Source organism: Carassius carassius, chromosome 12 (genome assembly GCF_963082965.1).
Source record: "Carassius carassius chromosome 12, fCarCar2.1, whole genome shotgun sequence".
NCBI lineage: Eukaryota > Metazoa > Chordata > Actinopteri > Cypriniformes > Cyprinidae > Carassius > Carassius carassius.
This window is the reverse complement of record NC_081766.1, coordinates 33,663,556-33,686,443: the sequence shown is the minus strand read 5'-3', so window position 1 is coordinate 33,686,443 and position 22,888 is coordinate 33,663,556. Positions and strand designations below refer to the sequence as shown.

The 22,888-nt window shown below is 36.4% G+C and overlaps 1 protein-coding gene across 1 annotated transcript in view; it reads right to left on the bottom strand.

The window, feature by feature from the left end:
• LOC132155294 (zinc finger protein 521-like) overlaps nt 1–22,888 on the bottom strand; it is an 81,033-nt gene that overhangs the window by 2,362 nt on the left and 55,783 nt on the right. Inside the window, exons 4-5 of the mRNA XM_059564172.1 lie at nt 13,429–13,560; nt 5,115–5,230 (exon numbers count right to left, since the gene is read on the bottom strand). Coding sequence (XP_059420155.1) covers nt 5,115–5,230; nt 13,429–13,560 — 248 coding nt within the window. The remainder of the gene's footprint in view (nt 1–5,114; nt 5,231–13,428; nt 13,561–22,888) is intronic.

Here is a 22,888-nt window from a genome sequence, read left to right as displayed (position 1 = left end):
CGTTTTTGTTGACCTGATTAATTAAGAAATTGCTTCAGTGCAAAAAGCTGCATCTTATCCCATTCAGTTTAACCTGATTGCAGTAAAATAGCACTGTCACATTTACATTTTATAATTACATTTAATTACATAATTAAATCCAAAGTTACTTATAGTTCGTAGAATGTCTAAAGTGAACTAAATAAAATGCAATTATACATCATCTCAGTCAAGCACACATTTCAATTAATGCTTTATTAACGCCTACAAATATGATAAAAATAATTAATTAATTTATTAATTTATTTTTAATAAAGGACCACCCACAGAAAGCGGGCAGTAAGCATAATTATATTTAACATTTTATATTTAATTAATCACAGTTGCAATTCATAAAATAATGAAGAAATGGTAGAAATGACTGGTTGCAATTAAAGGGTCCTATCAGCAGATGCTATTTGTTTCTTAGACAGAGATGCATCATATGATTTATGAGATGTAGCTAATATTATAAGCAAATATTTAAACATTATAGTATGGGAGGAATTATGGGGCCAAGCACATCAGTACATGAACATTACTTTCAGAATGGTCCAAAAAATTTAAGGACAGCAGGAGATTATGAAGTTTATTATATGCTATTTGACAAATTATGCAGAAATGTATTGACCTGTAGAGCCATTCAACTCTTGAATCTAAAGAGGCTCATGACATTAGGCCAGATTTAAGCACATTCATCAAATGTCACTAACAAGTAACATCCAGTTTTGTATTTCGGTGTGTGTGTTATGAGTAGGGATACATAAGGTATGTAACTGTGTGTATACGGGAGTAAAGGCAAGGAGTTTTTCCCATCATGCTCTTGGCAGGTCAGTGGAGATGCGGTGACTCCTCGCTGAGCTCAGGGCATGAGGAGTTTGGGTAGGGGGCAGACGGTCTGTCACAGCCCTTCATCTTCACCTATATGAGCTCAAAACAAATAAATAAAACATCTCTGTATCCATCCGTCCGAGTGACCTCAGAAAAAAGATCCCACACAATACAGCAGTCCAAAGAAAACAACCTTGACTTTCTGATGGACAGATAAGTGCGATTCTGACAGCAAAGTAAACCCTCAGATCATGATCTTTCTCAACTGTTACAAGCAAGCAGTGGGAGTGATGCAGTCAGTCAAGTTTTCATCATTTAGTGATATTTAACTGATTTCCACTATTACGTGTGTGTGTGTGTGTGTGTGTGTGTGTGTGTGTGTGTGTGTGTGTGTGTGTGCGTGTGTTTACGTGTGTGCGTGTGTTTACGTGTGTGTGTGTGTGCGTGTGTTTACGTGTGTGGTGTTTACGTGTGTGCGTGTGTTTACGTGTGTGTGCGGGTGTGTGTGTGTGTGTGCGTGTGTGTGTGTGTGTGTGTGTGTGTGTGTGTGTGTGTGTGTGTGTGTGTGTGTGTGTGTGTGTGTGTGTGTGTGTGAGTGAAGAAAAAAACGTGAAAACAAATGTTTGGCACACCATGATCAAAAGTTCAGTGTTGGATATTTATCCAATTTATGTTAAAAACCAAACACACGTGTGTGTTAAAATAACATTTGTGTGTTCAAAAAGTAAAGAAATGCTTATATAACATCACTTACCAACGCTGTGTTATTGCAAGATGTCAGTGACTTTGCTCCAAAAGCTTTAACAAAACATCATTTTTTTCTATAAAACGGTTACATTAATCATGTTTGTTATTTATTTGTTCTTTTTTTATTTGAAGCAGACTAAATAATGTAAACTTGGCTTACTTCTTCATTTCCTCTTTCAGATAACCAGATGTTTGAGATTTGACATTTTTTTGATATTATTTATGATTACGAATTATTGTCTCTGAATTAAAAAAACACAAATAAATAAAAATAATAAACACAAAAGGAAGTAGCAACAGATCTTTTTATCTGTACTGTGATGCACATCTGAGTGGAGCGAAATGTAGGGTGGAACTTGGTTTTATGTACTTGCTGTTGATTGGATGTTGAAATGAGGGCGTGGCTTCAGATGAACATTTGGGGGTGGAGTTTAATAAGTTGAGTACATGATTGGAGAAGACCTGCATATGTCCGGTGTTAATTATGAAACATTTACTGATGAACTGTTCACAATAATATTAATAATATGCTATTATTAATGTTAAGTTGTCCTTGTTAGAATGTAATTAAACACGTGTTAATTAACAACATGTACTTAATATAGGTTTAGAGCTTAGTTTAGGGTTTGGTTTAGTGTTAGTTGCTTCTAATTATGCATAATTATACTTTATTATTGTATATATATGTGATGTGTTAAAAAGACACATTAAAATTACATTGCTCTCATATTCTGAATGTCCATCAGTGCACACTTATACACTGCAGAGACTGTAAAAACTGGTAAATAAGTACAAGGCCTTTCTCAGTCAGAGTAAAAGACAGCATTGAAATTCCACATGTATGAGATCATATAAAATGTGTTGTATTTATAACACGCAATATCTAGCATATTTCCCACGAGAGCTGCAGCCACTAAAAAAAGATACTGTTCCAGGAAAGATTAGTTTCATTATGTGTGGATAACTTGTCCCATTTATTTGTCAATGAAATGTCTCATTGTCTATCAGGAGAATTCACTGCTGTCTACCTGTTAATATGTATCACAGCAGTAAAGGTAAGAATCTGTTTTAAGAGCTCCACTGTAGATCCTTTTTATTGCCATGGTGTCACACTAACATAAAAAATGTCTGAACTCCCATCAACATGGTGTAAATCCTCAAATTGTGCGAGGTAAAGAGGGCCACAATACAGTTTTCCATCCTATATAGATTTTGAAGCAAAAAGCAAAAGCCAGAATTGTGGTATGATTATAAGCAAAGGTAGGTTTTAAAATGTTTAGCTGCTCCTTAGCTAGTCTCATTCTTGTTTTCTTCAAAGTAATAGTTTGTTTTCTTTCATTAAAGTCTTTAAGTATAGAGGGGGGAATAACAGAGATGGTATGAAAAGGGGACAGGTTTAAAAATGAATATGAGAAATTCACAGCACTCATCTAGGGAGGTCTATTATATCAGAAAAATAATGCAGTCGCTCAATAGAACTATTATCTGATAAAGGAAGTACGCAATTTGAAATCTGCCATCTCTGTTTATTTTTGGAGCCAATCACTGGAGCTGTAAATGTCACATGACTAATTACTGTACAGTTGCAGGAAAATGCATATATCATTATACAGGTCCTTCTCAAAAAATTAGCATATTGTGATAAAGTTCATTATTTTCCATAATGTAATGATAAAAATTAAACTTTCATATATTTTAGATTCATTGCACACCAACTGAAATATTTCAGGTCTTTTATTGTTTTAATACTGATGATTTTGGCATACAGCTCATGAAAACCCAAAATGCCTGTCTCCAAAAATTAGCATATTTCATCCGACCAATAAAAGAAAAGTGTTTTTAATACAAAGAAAGTCAACCTTCAAATACTTATGTTCAGTTATGCACTCAATACTTGGTCGGGAATCCTTTTGCAGAAATGACTGCTTCAATGTGGCGTGGCATGGAGGCAATCAGCCTGTGGCACTGCTGAGGTGTTATGGAGGCCCAGGATGCTTAGATAGCGGCCTTAGGCTCATCTAGAGTGTTGGGTCTTGCGTCTCTCAACTTTCTCTTCACAATATCCCACAGATTCTTTATGGGGTTCAGGTCAGGAGAGTTGGCAGGCCAATTGAGCACAGTAATACCATGGTCAGTAAAACATTTACCAGTGGTTTTGGCACTGTGATCAGGTGCCAGGTCGTGCTGAAAAACGAAATATTCATCTCCATAAAGCTTTTCAGCAGATGGAAGCATGAAGTGCTCCAAAATCTCCTGATAGCTAGCTGCATTGACCCTGCCCTTGATAAAACACAGTGGACCAACACCAGCAGCTGACATGGCACCCCAGACCATCACTGACTGTGGGTACTTGACACTGGACTTCAGACATTTTGGCATTTCCTTCTCCCCAGTCTTCCTCCAGACTCTGGCACCTTGATTTCTGAATGACATGCAACATTTGTCCAAAAGTCCAGTGCTGCTTCTCTGTAGCCCAGGTCAGGCGCTCCTGCCGCTGTTTCTGGTTCAAAAGTGGCTTGACCTGGGGAATGCGGCACCTGTAGCCCATTTCCTGCACACGCCTGTGCATGGTGGCTCTGGATGTTTCTACTCCAGACTCAGTCCACTGCTTCCGCAGGTCCCCCAAGGTCTGGAATCGGTCCTTCTCCACAATCTTCCTCAGGGTCCGGTCACCTCTTCTCGTTGTGCAGCGTTTTTTGCCACACTTTTTATTTCCCACAGACTTCCCACTGAGGTGCCTTGATACAGCACTCTGGGAACAGCCTGTTCGTTCAGAAATGTCTTTCTGTGTCTTTCCCTCTCGCTTGAGGGTGTCAATGATGGCCTTCTGGACAGCAGTCAGGTCAGCAGTCTTACCCATGATTGCGGTTTTGAGTAATGAACCAGGCTGGGAGTTTTTAAAAGCCTCAGGAATCTTTTGCAGGTGTTTAGAGTTCATTAGTTGATTCAGATGATTAGGTTAATAGCTTGTTTAGAGAACCTTTTCATGATATGCTAATTTTTTGAGACAGGCATTTTGGGTTTTCATGAGCTGTATGCCAAAATCATCAGTATTAAAACAATAAAAGCCCTGAAATATTTCAGTTGGTGTGCAATGAATCTAAAATATATGAAAGTTTAATTTTTATCATTACATTATGGAAAATAATGAACTTTATCACAATATGCTAATTTTTTGAGAAGGACCTGTATTGTTTAATATTATATTAGCAAGTGCCTGATTTCAATGAGATTTCCTTTGTGTCGCATCACAGTGTTACAGCTACAAAACTGATTTTTAAACCATCCCAGTGATGCTTTGCCTTGTTTTGTTCATGCTTCACTGACTGATCTGATGCTAGTATTGAGCATTATAGTGACACGTATTCACAAGTTTTTTGCTTAATGCCACTGCAAACACACCCTATTTACAACTGTATTTCTTCCTTTATTTGCTCTGCAATGCAAAACGTCAAGATGGGGTTATTTGGCTGATCATGTGATCTCAGCATGGCATCCTCATTCTCAGTTCATCTCACCTGAAGCTCGGTTTGGAAGAAGAACTTCAGTGGGCATTGTGAGCAGTCGTAGATCTTGTCCTCCTGCCCGTGCGCGGTGAAGATGTGCTGCTGCAGTTTACAGGCCTGCACAAAAACTGCAACGAGACACAACACATGTTAAATCACATCTTTCCAGTTTTGCATCTTAAAGCTTTTTGACACACAGGAATATGTTTACTTTCTTGAAATTAGTACTGCAGACAAATTAGTAGACAATATTTTTTATGCTTTTAAAAGAATCTCTTCTGCTCAACAAGGCTGCATTTACTTGATAAAAAAAAATACATATTGATATATTTTTTTATAATTAAAATGAACTGTTTCCTATGTGACTGAGATTGTCACAGTGCCACATGCTTTTTCGGAAACCATTCTAATATAAAGATTTGCTGCACAAGATTATTATTAATGCTGAAAACAGTTTCTGCATTTGATTGATTTATTTATTATTTTAATTTTATTAATCTATCTATCTATCTATCTATTGTGGAAACCATGATACTTTTAGTTTTTAGGATCCTTATAAATACAAAGTTTAAAATCTTAGTATTTTTAGGTACATTTTTTTAAATGTCTTTTCTGTCACTTTTCATCAATTTAATGTGTCTGATGAATAAAAGTATACATAAATAAATAAAAGAAAGAAAGAAATGACAGAGGTTGGAAACTTTAAAAAAGTCACAAATTTGTTGTACATGATTGATCTCAGCATAATTTATATACTTCCATGTTATTTCATAGTTTTACTGAGTTTGCTATTATTAAAATACGTAGAATGCAGTTATAATAAATAATGAGTGAGGGTTTCTTTCAACTGCTGTGTACATACAATAAAACTACTCTTTCAAAAGAATACAAAAGTTGTATGAAATGTCTGAAACAAAATTTAAATTTCTCTCAGTTTTTCTCTCAAATCACTTTTCTTCATGGATCACATATAATAAAGCAAACACATAACCAGCATTTTACAGTAGTGTTTATGATGAAACACACACACGAGGATGCAGAGGAAGTACTCTCTGGTTATTTTTTTATTTATTTTTTCATAATATTACTCAGTTCAAATGAGGAAAGACACATGTTCTGTTTTCCGAGCTCAGTTTTTACAGTTTGGCAGCATATGAAAGAAGTATTGTCATGAATGAGTGAATCAAGATGCTGGGAAACCTGAATGTTTCCAGTCCTTCACATCATGGGGGAATCAATCCCTCCTGCACACAACTTTTTCGGTCAAAACACTCTGCCAATGTAATGCGGCTTTGATTCACCATCCAGCTGGAAGCATCCAGGGTTTGGCAAGCCCTGCTCTGTGTCTGAGTGGATAATGGTCAGCGGTCGGTGTTTTGAGTCATAGTGAACAGTGAGGAATAATGATGCGCTTTATTTAGAGCCACTGTAGGGACATAAACAAGCACAGGAACTGCAGTCACTTTCACATGCAAAAACACTGTCTCTCTTAGTCAACAGTGCTAATTATATTGACTTTATTAATATTCATGCAGGCTCATTATTTATGTGTAGCCTGATTTCAGTCACATATAATCTTTGAAATGGCACTTAAAACACATAGTGCGTCTGTGTGCTTTAATTAAGCCATAGAGCTTCTGAACGTGTTTGTGTGTGTGTGTTTGTGTGTGAGAGAGAGAGAGAGAGCATGCAGCAATTCTCACAGGAGTACTTCAAACATGCTGTTTGTTTTTAGAGACCCATATGTTAAGGGTGGCTAGTCACACACACACACACACACACAACAAGTCGTGTCTCTGATGTAAAGAGTGAGTTCTGGTCTTCGTCTGAATTTCTTACGAGGGATAAACAACTGTTTGCCTTCATGTCACTGTGTGGATTTAAACCAAACTTTGATGTTCACTGCTACCAAACAACCTTTATTAGTGTCAATGAGAACCTGTGTCTTCTAATTCAAATCATACATGTAAAATGGGTTTGAGATCCTGAATATGAGCATAAATGAGAGAGAGAGAGAGAGAGAGAGAGAGAGAGAGAAAGAGAGATGGACGTGATTTGTTTTCAACCATGCAGATAATGGTTACTTGTGTAAATCTGAGCGAGGGTTGGCCAATAAGGTCATGCCATGGTCAGATGCATTTTAACCCTTCTCACATAAAACAACCGCAATACTTTGCCAAGAAAAGCCAACACTTTCTACAGTCCAATCATTTCCCAATGGACAAATTCAAGCCATGCCCTACATTTCAAAAAGCTGTTTCACGCAGATAAATGACATAAGGAAGAAAAGACGCCACTAAATTTCCATGTCATTGTTTATATATGCTAAATTTTACATATTGCTAAATGTTTATTTGTTACTAAAACTCAATACCTCTATGGAGGCCATGAATGGGATCTGTACTCTACAGTGCCAAACTGCACTGTTTGTCAAGAGACAAAGCATCCAATGTGAAAGCAAGGACAACAAATTAAGGACTTCAGTGTGTGTCCGTGAAAAAACACATTAAAGATATTCAAGATGGCTTTTCAGTTTTCCCATTACATATTGCCGAGGAAAATGTAGTGTATTCTTCTGTTCTTACAAAAAATGTTAATGTGGGTGTTTGGGGGTTTTGATCGTTTGTTTGATGAATGTGCTACGACTTATGTAATGCAAATAAATATTCTGCACATTTTAAATAAAGTCCACCAATAGTTCCTAAGAAATGCTATTTTACAGTTATATAACGTTAATAAAAAGCCTACAAACATGTAATACACTGAGTAATTTAGAATAGAAGTAGGTCACACTTTACAGTAAGGATCACAAATGTGCAGAATGAGATTATGGGATGTTACTTATGCATGCTAATATTAGAGCGCAGCTCCATTGATTTAAAAAATAGTTTTAGACTATTAAATTTTCATGTTGATGATTCCAGCCATCCATGAGAATAATGAATGCACAGATTTTCTTATTTCATTTATACAAATACATTTATATAGCAAGGCTTTCATATTAATTGGTTAACTCGGTATTAGGGAACCAATGAATGATTTGGTAGAAAAAGTATAATTAAATGTATTGTACAAGAAGTAATTTTTTTTTTGTATTGATGGGCACACATTTACAAACCCAGGGCCAGGCAGCATCATTGTGCACACAACTGAGTGTAAAACAGTAGTGTTTTGTTGTGTAAAGTGAGACAAAAGCTCATAAGTGGCATGCCGAGTGTTTGTTCTGCGCTTGGCTTCCTCCAGGGTGATCGGAGCTACTTTCAGCTGCGGGCTGCCTGACTTCACATAGCTGTCAAATGTGTCCCGCGAGAGCGACACTTCTGACATCTCCCCGCTGCCTCTGGATGGCTCCTCGACTCTTCTTTTACCTCCTTCCTCCCTCTCTCCTCCTCCCTCGCTTTGCATGATCACACTGTGTATGTCCTTCCCCATCCGCATTACTTCATGCCTGCCTCCGCTCTCTCAGGCTGCAGTCCCCAAACAAATGCTTCTATTAAAACTGGTCGACTTGAAATAATGCATTAAAATTGTATATAATTTCTGATTTTCAACTGGTGAAATGATATTGCTTATCAGGCACGTGCACACATAGACATGAAAGGGGGCTTGAGCACCTGCCCTTTTTATTCCTGGAGAGAAAGTGCCCTTTTTTCTGGGATGCTTTTTTTTATTTTTGAAAAATAATATATATTTCTGTTTGCACACAGCTTCCCTGTCAAACAAATATATTTATTGAAATATAGTATCTAAATATCAGGTCAGGAGTTCTGAAGCGCTCCCTCTCCCTCTCCCCCGATTGTTAAACCCGAATGTATTGCTTCCGCTAAAGAAAATAGTCCGCTCCGTCTCTACGGTTAGAATCCTGTGAGTCCATAGCAACGCTCTGTTTTTCATGGCAACGGTCTGTTATACTGTTGGTTATAACACACCGCATTCTACATTGGAATTCAACCAAGCCATGTAATAAAATAAGTTAATAAAATAAGCATATATCACCACCAGGTGATATGCTTTAGTTATTTTGTTTATCCTATTTACCTGCATTTCCCTGTCAATTAGATGCAAATGTGCGCACTTTAACTAGTTGACGCCTAATTTGCATACAGAACGTCCCCAGTTATTGACTTCCATCAAGAGTCTTTCCCCCTGAAATGTAGAAATCTAAATTGGTGAATTTAGAAGAAATCTACAGATGCAAACAGATGGAGGATACACTCTAAAAAATGCAGTAAATCTGAGTAACTGCATCTGGTACATTAATAAATAAAACAGAGTAGAAATAAGTTAACATTAAACTTTAAAAATAACAATATTTATAAATTAACTATTTAAGTAATTTAACTTTTTTTATTTCCTCGAAACCTTTATAAAATAGTATTCCATGCCGCCACAAATACATACATGACATTGGCTTTTATTGAATTTTTACTCAATTATTTTGGTAAGTTTAATTTTAAAGTTATGTATTCTGATAACACCAAAATAATTAAAACGATGTAGTGCCTTGTGCAAAAATAAACAAATTATTAGTAAAACACGCCCCTCTGTTTGATGCAGTTATTTAGGTTATTCTAAATATGAAGAGTTCAGATGAAAAATCCTCTAAGTGCCATCTGAAATTTCCTTCAATAATGATCATTTTTATCAAGCTTGTATGTTTATGTTCACTTATTTCACATTACTGGCAATGGAAATTACCTATTAATAAAGTAAATTACTGAACTTAAATACGAGCTTGAAAAAAAAAAGCTCATAAGAAAATTTCAGATGGCACTTAGAGGCTTTTGCATCTGAACTCTTCATATATACTTGAAACTAGTAGCATAGAGAATGTGTTCAGAACATGCAGATTGTGGAATGGTTTCCTTTGCTGCTCTATAAACCTAGTGAATACTAAGGAGACCATGGTTTCTGTGAACTGATTATTTTGTAGACATCTTTTGAAAATGAAACAATTGCGTGAGTTTGAGGAAGATAAAATTAACTTTTTAAATAATTTTTTTTTAAAAGGAAGTCAGAGTTGCGTTTATTATATATATATATATATATATATATATATATATATATACTTTTTTGTTTAAAAAAAAAATTATGAGAAGTGCCCTTTATTTCACTCGAGCCCCTGCCCCTCAAAATGTCTGTGCACGTCCCTGTTGCTTATGATCATTATTTGTGCCTGTAGAGGACTGAGAGAATGAGTTGAATTGAAAGGCCACCATATTCTTCATAATATAGCATAAACGTTTCAGCTGAGTCTCACACTAGGTTTGATAATTTCAGTTCCGACCCTGGAACATCCCTGAAGGTGTGTCTTATATATTATATATATATATATATATATATTAAATTCATTATATTTGACTCTGACCCATGCACATTTTTCTCCCCATCCAAAATATATCTTAATACATGCCAAATATGTTGAAAACAGTAAAGCGCAATGAAATATATTTTTAATTTGAAAATATATTTAGTTTTTAGCCTTCATATACCAAAATATATTTGAAATGTATTTCAGGGTCCAGAAAACACATTTCCAGTCTTACAGCCTAAATTTGAGCTAAACGTAAATGTGGATGGAACAGCCTACTAGAGATGAAAACTAGATTTATAAAAATTAAAAAAAATGACATTTCTTCATATATATTGCAATTTTTGACATCTGACATCTGAATGTATGTGTGGATGGCAAAATATATTTTCAAACGCTTGAAAATCTTTATTATATAGATTTTGTTTTTGCCATATTTGGAACCACAATAGATTGTTGTCAAAACAGCAGCTGATTACCACTGTGTATAAATAACCACTCAAAAGGAGATTTTTGTTTTACTACCAAACCTCAAGAAGCACAGAACGGTGTTTGCATCATGTTAATACAAGAGATGCAAAGAATGCGATCAGCTGTCTGAAGGAGGCTTCTGTGGAGACAAGCAGCAATGAAAATACACTCAGTGCAGGGCATCAGTCGCACTTGCTGGCAAGGTGAGTTAGAAAGCACTCACACAATTGATCAAACCCCAGGCTACTGTTTTCAAGCAGAATCCAATTTCAGAAAACACATTTTGCACAAATTAAATGATCTAACTAGTGTGAAAACACCCCTAGATCAGTGTTGGGATGTTTGTGTGACGCATGTGTTCATATGTTTGTCATGATTTCTGCAGTGCGGATGCTGTCCTCACAGAGCTGCTTTCTTTTCTCTCTCTTTCTCTCTCTGCTGCATGATCAATATGAGTGCGGAAGGAGATGTGGGACCTGTCTGTCAGGCACCAACACCAAATAAAGCCAAAATGAAGAAAAAAAAGCCCTGTAGATCAAGTCAGTAAGAATGAGAGAAGCAGAGAAAGACAGAGAGAGACAAATGAAACATGTTGTTGAGGCGGCAGTAGAGAAATACATCAAGATAAAGTGATTGATAAGATGCAGCTTAAGGTTTAAAGTTATATGCTTTATGTAGCTCCTGAATCAGGGCTTCTCAAACCTTCTCAAACAAGGATTTTCTCCATAGAGAAAGGCAAAAACCTTTTAATGCAGACCTACCAAAGGCTTTGAGGTTGTGAAGCAATGCTATAAATGACAGAAAACTGTTTGTCTGTAGAAACTGCAAATGTGATTCAACATTCGTTGAATTCCTGATGTAAACGCTAACCACAATTCTACAGATCAGCAATTCATGCTAAACTTGCTGATAATGGAATTGAATCTTAACAGTAACTCTCATATAACATCGCAAATATATGCAATGGAAACCAGGCTCTCTGCAGGAACTAACAACTTTGTGGCCCACATAGACTTTAGTCAGGGTAGCACCATATTTGATTTTTGCCGGGAATGAAAATAAGGCTGTGAGGGACTGAAGTACAGTGCATTCTATGGATTACCAACATACCGATGGTTCAGCTGAAAAAGCATATTTCTGTACTTGCAGTATTATTAATGTACTTTCAGTAGATGAAAAGTTGTGATATAGTGTTTTTATAATGTGTCACTATTGCTTCATCTGTTTCAGATCATGTGATATGACAGGTTTTTAACCAAAATGACCCGTATTGTTTTCGAAGTACATCTGCATGCATCTCTTATTTTAATATATAAAACTCATATCCAATCATAGCAGTTGTACCACTGGGTGATTTGATGACATTTTTCACAATTCTTTCATTAATTCAATACATACATAATCTAGTCCCTTTGTTTAATTTTCAAAACATTTATTTGCTTCAAATTGATGTAAAGTGGTGATTCAGTGCTTGTTGGTTTGGATCGAATCTTAACTGCATATGAAGACATTTAACGTTAAAAAAATTAAAATAAAATAAAATACCTACAGAATTTTGATACTGACCAGAGTTTTCCAAATTTGTCCTAAGTAATGTTACAAAGCAAAGTGAATATCATAAGTGAATAAGCGAAGTGAATAAGATCTGACTGACCAGAATGAACAATTCCTGAACATACTTTTATATACACTCAGAAAAAAGAAAGGATATATCACTGGGATGGTACCGGACAAATGTAGTTCTATCCTAACAAATGTATTTTGGAAAAGCCTATTTATTGAGCTTTCAAAAAATTAATCCTTTGACTGCTTTTGTGGTCCAGGGTCACATATTTACATTAAAGGTACTAATACACACCCTTGGGAGGTACACAAGGTACAAAGGCTAACCTTTATTTCTGAGAGTATATTTTGATTGTTTGAATACAGCTCAATCATAAAGGTCCAGGTGTTTGTGAAAGCCCGACTTAAGCAACAGTCTGAAATGAAGCTTTGCACACTGAGCAGCAAACAGCCTCTGTGAGCTCTGGGATTTCATCATGCAGACAGTTAACCCTGCTGACACCAGAGATGAGACGCTTTCCTCCTTCACATCCAGAGACAGAGCAGATCATTGACACCAACATCCACTAATACTGCATGCACTCGTCAGCCTCTGTCACAGTACCAGTCTGAGGAAATCAATGTCTGTGTGTGATCTTAAATGCATGGAGAAAATTGCATGGAGGATCTTGATAGGGGAAAACCAGTTTCCAGTATGCATCTGAATTTGGTGTTCACAATGTATCCTATGGTGCAGCTCGTGAAAGAATACCCAGTGTCAACAGAATCATAATTTCATTTGTGTTATTTCAAAGGTTTGATGTTTTGATCATTCTAAGATGTGGAAAACTGTTGCTTATTAATAAAAAAAAGTAAAATAAACTATGGGTGTTATTATATATCATATATATATATATATATTATATGAAAGACTATGATTTTAGTTCTGCTCTGGCATACGCGCACACACACACACACACACACACGAATATAAAGATGTACCTATGAAGCAGACGGGACACTTGAAGGTGCCTCCCATGCCTTCAAAGCTGTGCTCGATGAGGTGACACTGCAGTTTCGCTGGAGAGTCGAAGGTTTGACTGCATAGTTTACATTCATGAATGAGACCTTCCTCTGGAAAAAGACAGAAAAACACAAACACAAACTGCATCACTGGAAATGTCTCAAAGATACACAATATGATTTGCAGTGCATTTTAAGCATCCTCATGAAATGAACATCGGTCAAAACTAAACAGGAGACATTGAAACCATGTCAGATGCTCATTTTTTACTTTTATATTATATTTATATCATATTACTTTTAAAAGATCTTTAATTTTTGCAATCTGTTTCATAATTTACAGGACTGGAAACAAAGATTTGAATAATACACTTATATAATAATACACTTTGTAACCAGCATTTCCAACAAACAAACAAATAAATAAAAAAATAGTAAAAACTTTGTACCTCAACGTAAAATAGTCAAACAATTATAAATTATAATTTTTTTATTTAATTAATTTTTTTATTATGAGTATTTATTTAAATAACTCCTGTATTGTTTCTAAAACAATAAAAAATGATTCAGAACGGATTAAAAAAATACTAATAATATTTTGGTTCTGATATACATGCATTTGATTCATTTTTTTTTTTTTTTTATTATTATTATTCACTTATTTTAATTTCCTAATTTTCGACATGACAATACTGACTGAATCCCTGATTTACTGAACACAATTCATGTTTTAGTCATAAACCTAGAATGTGATCACTTGAGACTCTATAAGGGGAAAATAAGCTTTGTTCAAAGCACAATTAAAGATTGCATGTATACAGTGGAGTTGATGTTATCGGTGATTTCAGAGCTGGTCTGATCTTGAAGGTCTGTGTGGGCATATGTGGTTGCACTGGCACATGGGAGAAACCCCAGAGGAGTCGTTGGCACAGGTGGCCACAGATGGCATTTAGCATAGAGTGAGCAGTGACAGGATCTTCAAACACACCTTCAGCACCCAAACACAATACTAGACTGGTTACAACACACATAAAACTTCATTTTTTTCATTAATGCGAGTGGTTTGCCCATGCAGGAGTCACCTTCACAATGCCGGCGTGCTATGGGCGATTGCCAGGGCATTGCTGGGAGGTTGTTATGTTGTTTACACGGCTGCCAATTCAATAGAGCCGACCTCTACCACCATATTCTGGTCTCTAGATATCTGTGTAATTCTAAAGTATAAACTGTTTTCATTTGTAATAACTTTTAAAACGTTACTTTTTTTTCATGATGGCAGAGCTCTATTTCCAGCAGATTGCTGAACAGAGTTTAAAGAACAATATGTATGTTTGAAATAGATATAAAGAGTTTGTCATAATGCATTCTGAGATTGGCTGATCTTCAATGGATACATGTGATGCTGCAGCAATACGGCGGCAGATACTGACCTGAGAACAGCTCACTGAGGGAGTCGTGCATCTCTTAATACATGATGAGCCAAATTAACAGTGATTAAAGCCCTGGGAGTTAAACACTGACTCCTCCTCCTGTGTGTGTGATTTCCCTGATGACTTCAGCAGCTCAGGCGGGCTGCCGTGTGTTTATTCATTTAACGCTGAAAATAGTTTAAGAGGGCTTTATAGGGGAAACTTTATCAAATCAAACATGGATGATTAATGAAGGATCTGAGCTATACTTTATTTAGGAATGCTGTAGTGTTTCTGCATGTGATCTACATGCGAGATTGATATCTCATTACTGATTAAGAGACAAAAGACATTCATACAGTTATCAAAGGACTAAAGAAATCCCACATTATAATGTACACTGGGAGGCTGAATTTTAATACATGCATTACTTTATATTCAGTGGCATGAAGTCATTATGAATTTTGACACACTTTATTTTAAGTTCTCAATATTAACTATTAACTATGACTTTTGCCTCATTAAACTCCTAATTTGTTTCTTATTGATTGCTAGTAAGGTAGTTGTTAAATTTAGGTATTGGGTGGATTAAGGGATCTGAAATGTTATCATGCAGAATAAGGCATTAAAATGTGCTTTATAAGTACTAATAAACAGGCAGTATGCTAGTAATATGCATGCTATTTAATAGTGAGAATTTGTCCATAAAATAAAGTGTTACCATGAATTCTTATTAAAATAGAAAATAAAATAAAATAAACATTCTCACAATTCTTGACTGGGATATCTACCAAATTAAAGACATTTGTGGGATCCTAGATTTGATGCATGCATACGCATGCAGGATACAGTCATCAAAATCTATGTCATCAAGCAAAATCAGGCTGTTCCAATTTTTAACTGAACTGAACACTTGCATTCATTCATGGGATAGACAGATTTAATTTAAAGGAATACTTCACCCAAAAATGAAGATGTTTAATAATTTACTCACCCTCGCATTGTTCCAAACCTTTCTTCTGCCCATTGACTTCCATAGAATGAAAAAATATATATACCATGAGAGTCAATGGAAACCAGAAACTGTTTGGTGGCCAACAATCTTCAAAATCCTTCTTTTGAGTTCAACAGAAGAGAGAAGGTGGGTGAGTCAATGATAACAGCATTTTGATTTTTGGGTGAACAATCCCTTAAAATGCAGTTTTCAGTCCCTTTCAGTGTGCATGAATACTGCTTCAATTTAAAATCGTTTGGTAAGTGCTTTCGTGCCAAAAATGTAGACCTAATTTGAACATATCTTTATCCTGCTTACATACAAGACCAGATATACATAAAGCCAAGCATTAGTATAATTTCAGAGCACACACACTCTTCATGTTAATACCTCTCGGCATTCACCAAATAAGCATTTCACACACTCTTTCTTTCCTCGTCTCACAGTGTCTCTCTGTCAGTTTGTCGGCCGCCCCATGAGCCGCTCACACCAGGAGAGAGGAAGTTCATTAGCTCAGCTAAATCAGAATTAGTCCCTTCATTCTGACGGCCTGAACTTCATTAGACGGCCCTTCACAATCCAGCAGGGAGACGTGATGAATCAACGCGGGACGATATCTTGCCTCACACAGCAGATTCACACTTCCTCCCCACCTCCCGCCCTTTCTCTCTCACCATCTTCATCTCTTTCAGTTCACTTATTCTTATGTTTCCACTGAAATCAAGAATAAATTGCTCAGAAATGAGACGCGAGTCATGTATGAATGAAAGTCACATGCATGCAGAAATGACATCAGTCCTGCATCACACATGGTCAATAAAAGCCATTTCACTGCATGAGTCACGGGACAAAACGTGAACAGTTCAGAGAAAAGAACTGCTTGCAAATCAGAAATTTCTCTCACGTAACTATCACTGCATCTATAAATGATTTCAGTTCTGTCTCCTCTACATGTAGATGATAATAACCATATAAAAAACAGAAATGTCTGCAGTACAAGGCTGATTTTTTCCTTTGGCTCGCGTGTTCTGTAGCCGCCCCACTGATGCCTGTTGCCATAGTTTCACAATTCAAAAGAGGCAAGAGTACCAATCAGATAAAGGACAGGACACAATTAGCAAACAAATCAGATTGTTGTGCAGCATGCCAAATGAAGGAGATGGCACGGAGGAGCAGGTCCTGTGAGATTACAACCCGGATATCAAACAGCACGCTTCAGGTCGTGTCGTGCTATAGAACATGCAGAGATACAGCGATCTGAAGCAGCCATGTATGAAAATTATTTTATAGCATAATCTGATATATACTGACTTACTGATTAATCTGTGTGCATAGTTTATGCATTTAAATGAGAAAACACTTAAGTTATTTTACAGTTTCTGTACACATTTCCATACAACTTGAATAATAACCGCAACAACAACAAAAAATGCTTCAGATAAAATAATTTCACTATTGAACCATGAATAATTTAATGGCACAACAAGTTTTTTTTTTTTAGTTTTTTTTTTCAATTATAAAACACTAGACAGAAACTTAGACATCATATAAGTGATTTATTTTAGCACTAGAAAAATACAATAAGAATAATTTGAGTAAGAAAAAAAAGAATAATAAGAAAAATAAATCTAGAAAAGTAATGGGTTGAAAGTCACATGTCTCATGAGATTACATTTAAAATCTGAATAAGATATCATGAAAAATGAGACTCTTGCAAATATTATTATGAGACTATGTCTAGAGCCCCCACCCCCTAAATATAAAAAAAATATTTACAAACTATTTAGTCATTTAACATACCACTGCATAGTTTTTTCAATTATAAAACACTAGACAGAAACTTGGACATCATATAAGTGATTTATTTAATAATTTGAGTAAGAAAAATAATAAAAATATTTAATAGATGATGGAAAGTACATTTTTGAAGTACAAGTGAAACGCTTCCAAAATATTAATAGTTTTACTTCTATGAACTTTGGAAATCATTGAAAGGGCTCCATTTGAAATACAGAATTCATAAAAACAGAAATACTTCTGATAATTGAAATCATCAAGAGATTACATTAACAAATGAAAACAAAAGTGCAGAAACTCTATGAACCATAAGCACTGCTAAATGCACAGCAATGCAAAAATGAAGGTAAGTTGATGATTTTGGAAGGACATTTTAAAAAAAATTGCATTTGCAAGATGTTGTCAATATTTTCCTGGTAGAAGAGGACTGTTTATCTTAAATGTATATACCTGCTAAAAATTAGTTCAGCTGAATAACTAAAACAAACTAAAAGTCCCAAAACCCCTTTGATTTAAAGGGGTCTTTAAAGAATTAAAGTGTAAAAAGAATCCATTTAGACTGAATCAAATGCTTGTGTAAAACAGTAATCATGTGATGAGCACTATTTAGAGTTTTCAGTATTTTTCTCTTTCTTCCTGAGGGTGATGTCTGATGGCATTTACATGAAGCTGTGCATGAAAACCTGACTGAAAACTGCAGTGGCTTCCATCAGCGGGGGATTTTGAGGGTAGGCGCCCTTGTGGGAGAATGTGTTGTGTGTGTATTTGTATTGATGTGTGAGACGAGGCAGGCGAGAGGGAGCCCTCGGGCTGCTGTCTGCACCTCACAATCACAAAACTGAGAGACACGCTCCCTCTACGCTTGCAATTATACTCACACACACATATAGAAGAAACACAGGCACAGAAGAAAGACTTCAGTAATTCACTCCCACCGAATGTGTACTCGGAGACACTGACATCTCGTCTCAAGGGAAACAGTTCTTTTCAGCCCCCCTCACTTGAGTCAGGGAAGGACTACCCTGTTATATACCAGGTGATGGGGTATGTGAAGGTCACACATGATAAGTACGCCCAATGTGACACTGCTCAGGGTGAGTAATGTGGGCACTGTAAAAGGAGCAAGCCACAAAACATCTAATGCAATGGAGACAACAGCTGCACAAACAAGACTAATGGAACTGCTGCCGGTTTCTAAAGATGATTGTGTGAATAGCTCCATTTTCCATTCTAAAGTCACCCGTTTTCCATATGTGCTCATAAACACATGTGCTACTTGTCCAGTGAAAAGCCAAACTCAGATGACTGCTTGCTTTGGACGAGTTCAGCTTCTCCTGACTCCTGCCAGTAGAAAACCAGTTCTGATCTGCTGCCAGATCTGTGAAGAGGACCATGCAGAAGAAAACAATAATAACCACACTGAGGTCAAAGCATGCTGAACTCATGCAGCCTTCCAGCTGTGGAAGACAGCCTTTCTACATACAATCTACAATATCTTAATGCAGCCAGGATTTCACTCGAGGCTAAAAGGAGGTGGAAGCCATTTCAAATAACACTCTCTGTAGTATAGTCTGTTTAGCTGTTAGAAGAACGGAAAATAACCCAAATTGTCAAATTTTAAAACAACAGTACTTGTGCATACGGGTTTATGCTCAATGTTCACATTTTCAAGTCTTTCTTTGGTAACTGCAGCCACTATAATTGGAAATTGATTAAATTTGGCATGTGTACTCAGAATGTCCTCCTCTCCATCTGTACCAATTTTTGTGCACTTTGGACTCTGCGCTCACAAGATACAGGCCAACTAGCCACTTTGGACCACATCAAAATTGACTCATATCTTATTACAAAAATTAATCAAATTGCTTCAAGGACTTTTGTCAGCCTCGTGTGAGTTCTACACATTGGATGCAATATGTGAAATGAAGTCTGTGAAGTGACGTGTGTCCCAGTATGGTGACCCATACCCTGAATGTGTGCACTTCATTTAACTCATCCAAGTGCACACACACAGTATTGAACAGACACACACAAAGACACACACACACAGAGCAGGTGGGCAATCATATTGCTGTGGGGGTTTGGTGCCTTGCTCAAGGGACTCACCTCAGTTGTGGTATTAAGGGTGGAAGAGAGCACTGGTTATTTAATCCCCCTACCGACAATTCCTGCTGGACCTGAGACGCAAACCCGCAAGCTTCAGGTTGCAAATCTGACTCTCTAACCATTAGGTTAGGATACGACTGCCATATGTCAGTCCACCGATGTACACACCAATAACACACTACAATGATTCCATGTCAATGTTTTGTGCCATTCAAACAGTGCTCCACATGTGAAATGCACAGTAGACAACTATTTCTCATTCTGCCCATCTGAGCATGAAAAGTAATGCCTAAAGACACATACAGATAGCTACTGTCTCCAACAGCTCACTAACAGCACTCACCCAAACAGAACAACTCATCAAGCCCATGTGAGTGCAAAAAAAATAACTAAATGGTACCAAACAACTCTATGAAAAAAAAAAAAAAACAAGCCCAAAGTAGCAGATATGGGAATGCTATGGATGGACAGGTGGTGTTGTCTAGCTATTTAGGGTTCCAAGCACAAAGTAATGGAACCCATACTGTATTTGTTAGGATTTTCTTAATATGGAATTGTAGTTGTTGTCTTCTTCTTCTTCATAGAACAATATTGTAAAAAGTTGTGAAATTTGGCACACTGAAAGAGTACAGTCTGAACAATAACCACAACAATTTTGGAGTCTTTAACTCAAACCTTCTAGTGCCACCAACAGCTCAAATCAAATGAATAGCATTTGGAACTTATGGGCTAGAATTTTTTTTTCTTTCCTCTGATTCCTTGGCTCAAGATGCTTTGATTAATTTGCATCTATCTAATCTAAGTATAATCAGTTTGTATATATATTCAAGCAAACTAACCTCCCACCTAGGCTTTTGGAGATGCTGTAGTGCAGGTGTGTTTTTTTTTCTTTTTTTTCTAAGCCCATTCCTTATTACAGACGGTGGGCAAACGATCACCAATCAGTCTCTCAGTACACATGGCCAGTGTTGAGGAAAGCTACTTTTAAAAGTAATACATTACAATATTGTGTTACTCCATAAAAAAGTAACTAATTGCATTACTTAGTTACTCTTTATGGAAAGTAATGCATTGTTACTTTTGTGTTACTTTTTGTCACCAGGGCTGGACTTGCTTGTTTGTTTGTTTGTTTTAATAACCATAGTACAGAAACGGTCTTGTTAAAAGTTTTAAATGATATTTTTATTTCGATTGATTCAGGCAGCTCAGTGGTTTTAGTTTTATTAGATTTCAGTGCAGCATTTGATACCATTGATAACAATATGCTTGTCTCTCATCTAGAAAAGATAGTGGGAATCTGGGGTATGGCACTTGAGTGGTTCATGTCCTTTCTTTCTAATAGGATGTTTTCAGTCCATTTTGGTCAACGTTACTCTAAACCGGCACCATTGTCTAGTGGATTTCTGCAAGGATCCATTCTTGGCCCAGTCTTGTTATCATTATATATGTTACCCTTAGGTAACTATATTCTATATTTTATAAGCATGGAGTATCTTTTCTTTGTTACGCAAAAGACACTCAGGTATATCTACCTTTGCAGAAACAGGATAAAAGCTCTTTTGATTCACTTTTGAGTTGTTTACATGAAGTTAAATCTTGGATGTCACTAAATTATCTGAATTTGAATGAAAGGAAAACTGAAATAATCTGGTTCGGGGCTCCTGACTCCCAAAACTCTTTTGACTTGGGCAATTTAGCTCCCTTTTGTAAATCTGTGGTGAAAAACTTTGGTGTCCAATTTGATAGTTCTTTGAAATTTGAAAAAACAGATCAACTCTGTGGTCAAATCTTGTTTCTTCTATTCAAGATCAATAGCAAAGGTTAAACCGTTTCTGTCCACCAATGATTTTGAAAGGATTACTCATGCTTTCATTTTTGTAAGACTGGATTACTGTAACTCACTGTATATGGGTATCAGCCAAGTATTGTTAAATCGTGTTCAAGTGGTTCAAAATGCGGCTGCTAGGCTGTTAACAGTTACTCGTAAAAAACAGCATTGTCAGTAGCAGCTCCAAATTGCTTGAATAAGCTACCTCTACATCTCAGACTGGCTCCATCACTAGGTTATTTTAAATTAAAATGACTTGAATTAGCGTTTGGCGCTGCAGACTTATGAGCTAGAGGGTTTTTTTTCTTCTATAACATTTTATGTTGTTTGTCAGAAAGTTAATACTGTGTAATTTCCATTTAGAGATTGTACAGCACATTGGTCAACGTTACATTTGTTTTTACTGTGCTTTATGAATAAATAAAAGAAATAAAGAAAGCAGAAGAAGAACCAAAAACGTCAAAAGTTAAATTTTTGACAACCGTAAAGGCCAAAAGTTAAAGGGATAGTTGACCCAAAAATAATAATTATGTTATTAATAACTCACCCTCATGTCGTTCCAAACCAGTGAGACCTCCATTTATCTTCAGAACACAGTTTAAGATATTTTAGATTTAGTCCGAGAGCTCTCAGTCCCTCCATTGAAGCTGTGTGTACGGTATACTGTCCATGTCCAGAAAGGTAAGAAAAACATCATCAAAGTAGTCCATTTGACATCAGAGGGTCCGTCAGAAAAGTTTTTGAAGCATCGAAAATACATTTTGGTCCAAAAATAGCAAAAACTATGACTTTATTCAGCATTGTCTTCTCTTCCGTGTCTGTTGTGAGAGAGTTCAAATCAAAGCAGTTTGTGGTATCCGGTTCGCGAACGAATCATTCAATATAACCAGATCTTTTTGAACCAATTCAACAAATTGAACTGAATCGTTTTAAACGGTTTGTATCTCAAATATGCATTAATCCTCAAATGACTTAAGCTGTTAACTTTTTTAATGTGGCTGACACTTCCTCTGAGTTAAAACAAACTAATATCCCGGAGTAATTAATTTACTCAAACAGTACACTGACTGAACTGCTGTGAAGAGAGAACTGAAGATGAACACCGAGCCGAGCCAGATAATGACTCGTTCACGAGTCAAGAACCGTTTCTGTCAGACATGTCCGATTCGAGAACCGAGGAGCTGATGATACTGCGCATGTGTGATTCAGCATGAAGCAGACCGACTCACAGAGCGTCTGAACCGAACTGATTCTTTTGGTGATTGATTCTGAACTGATTCTGTGCTAATGTTATGAGCGCGGGTA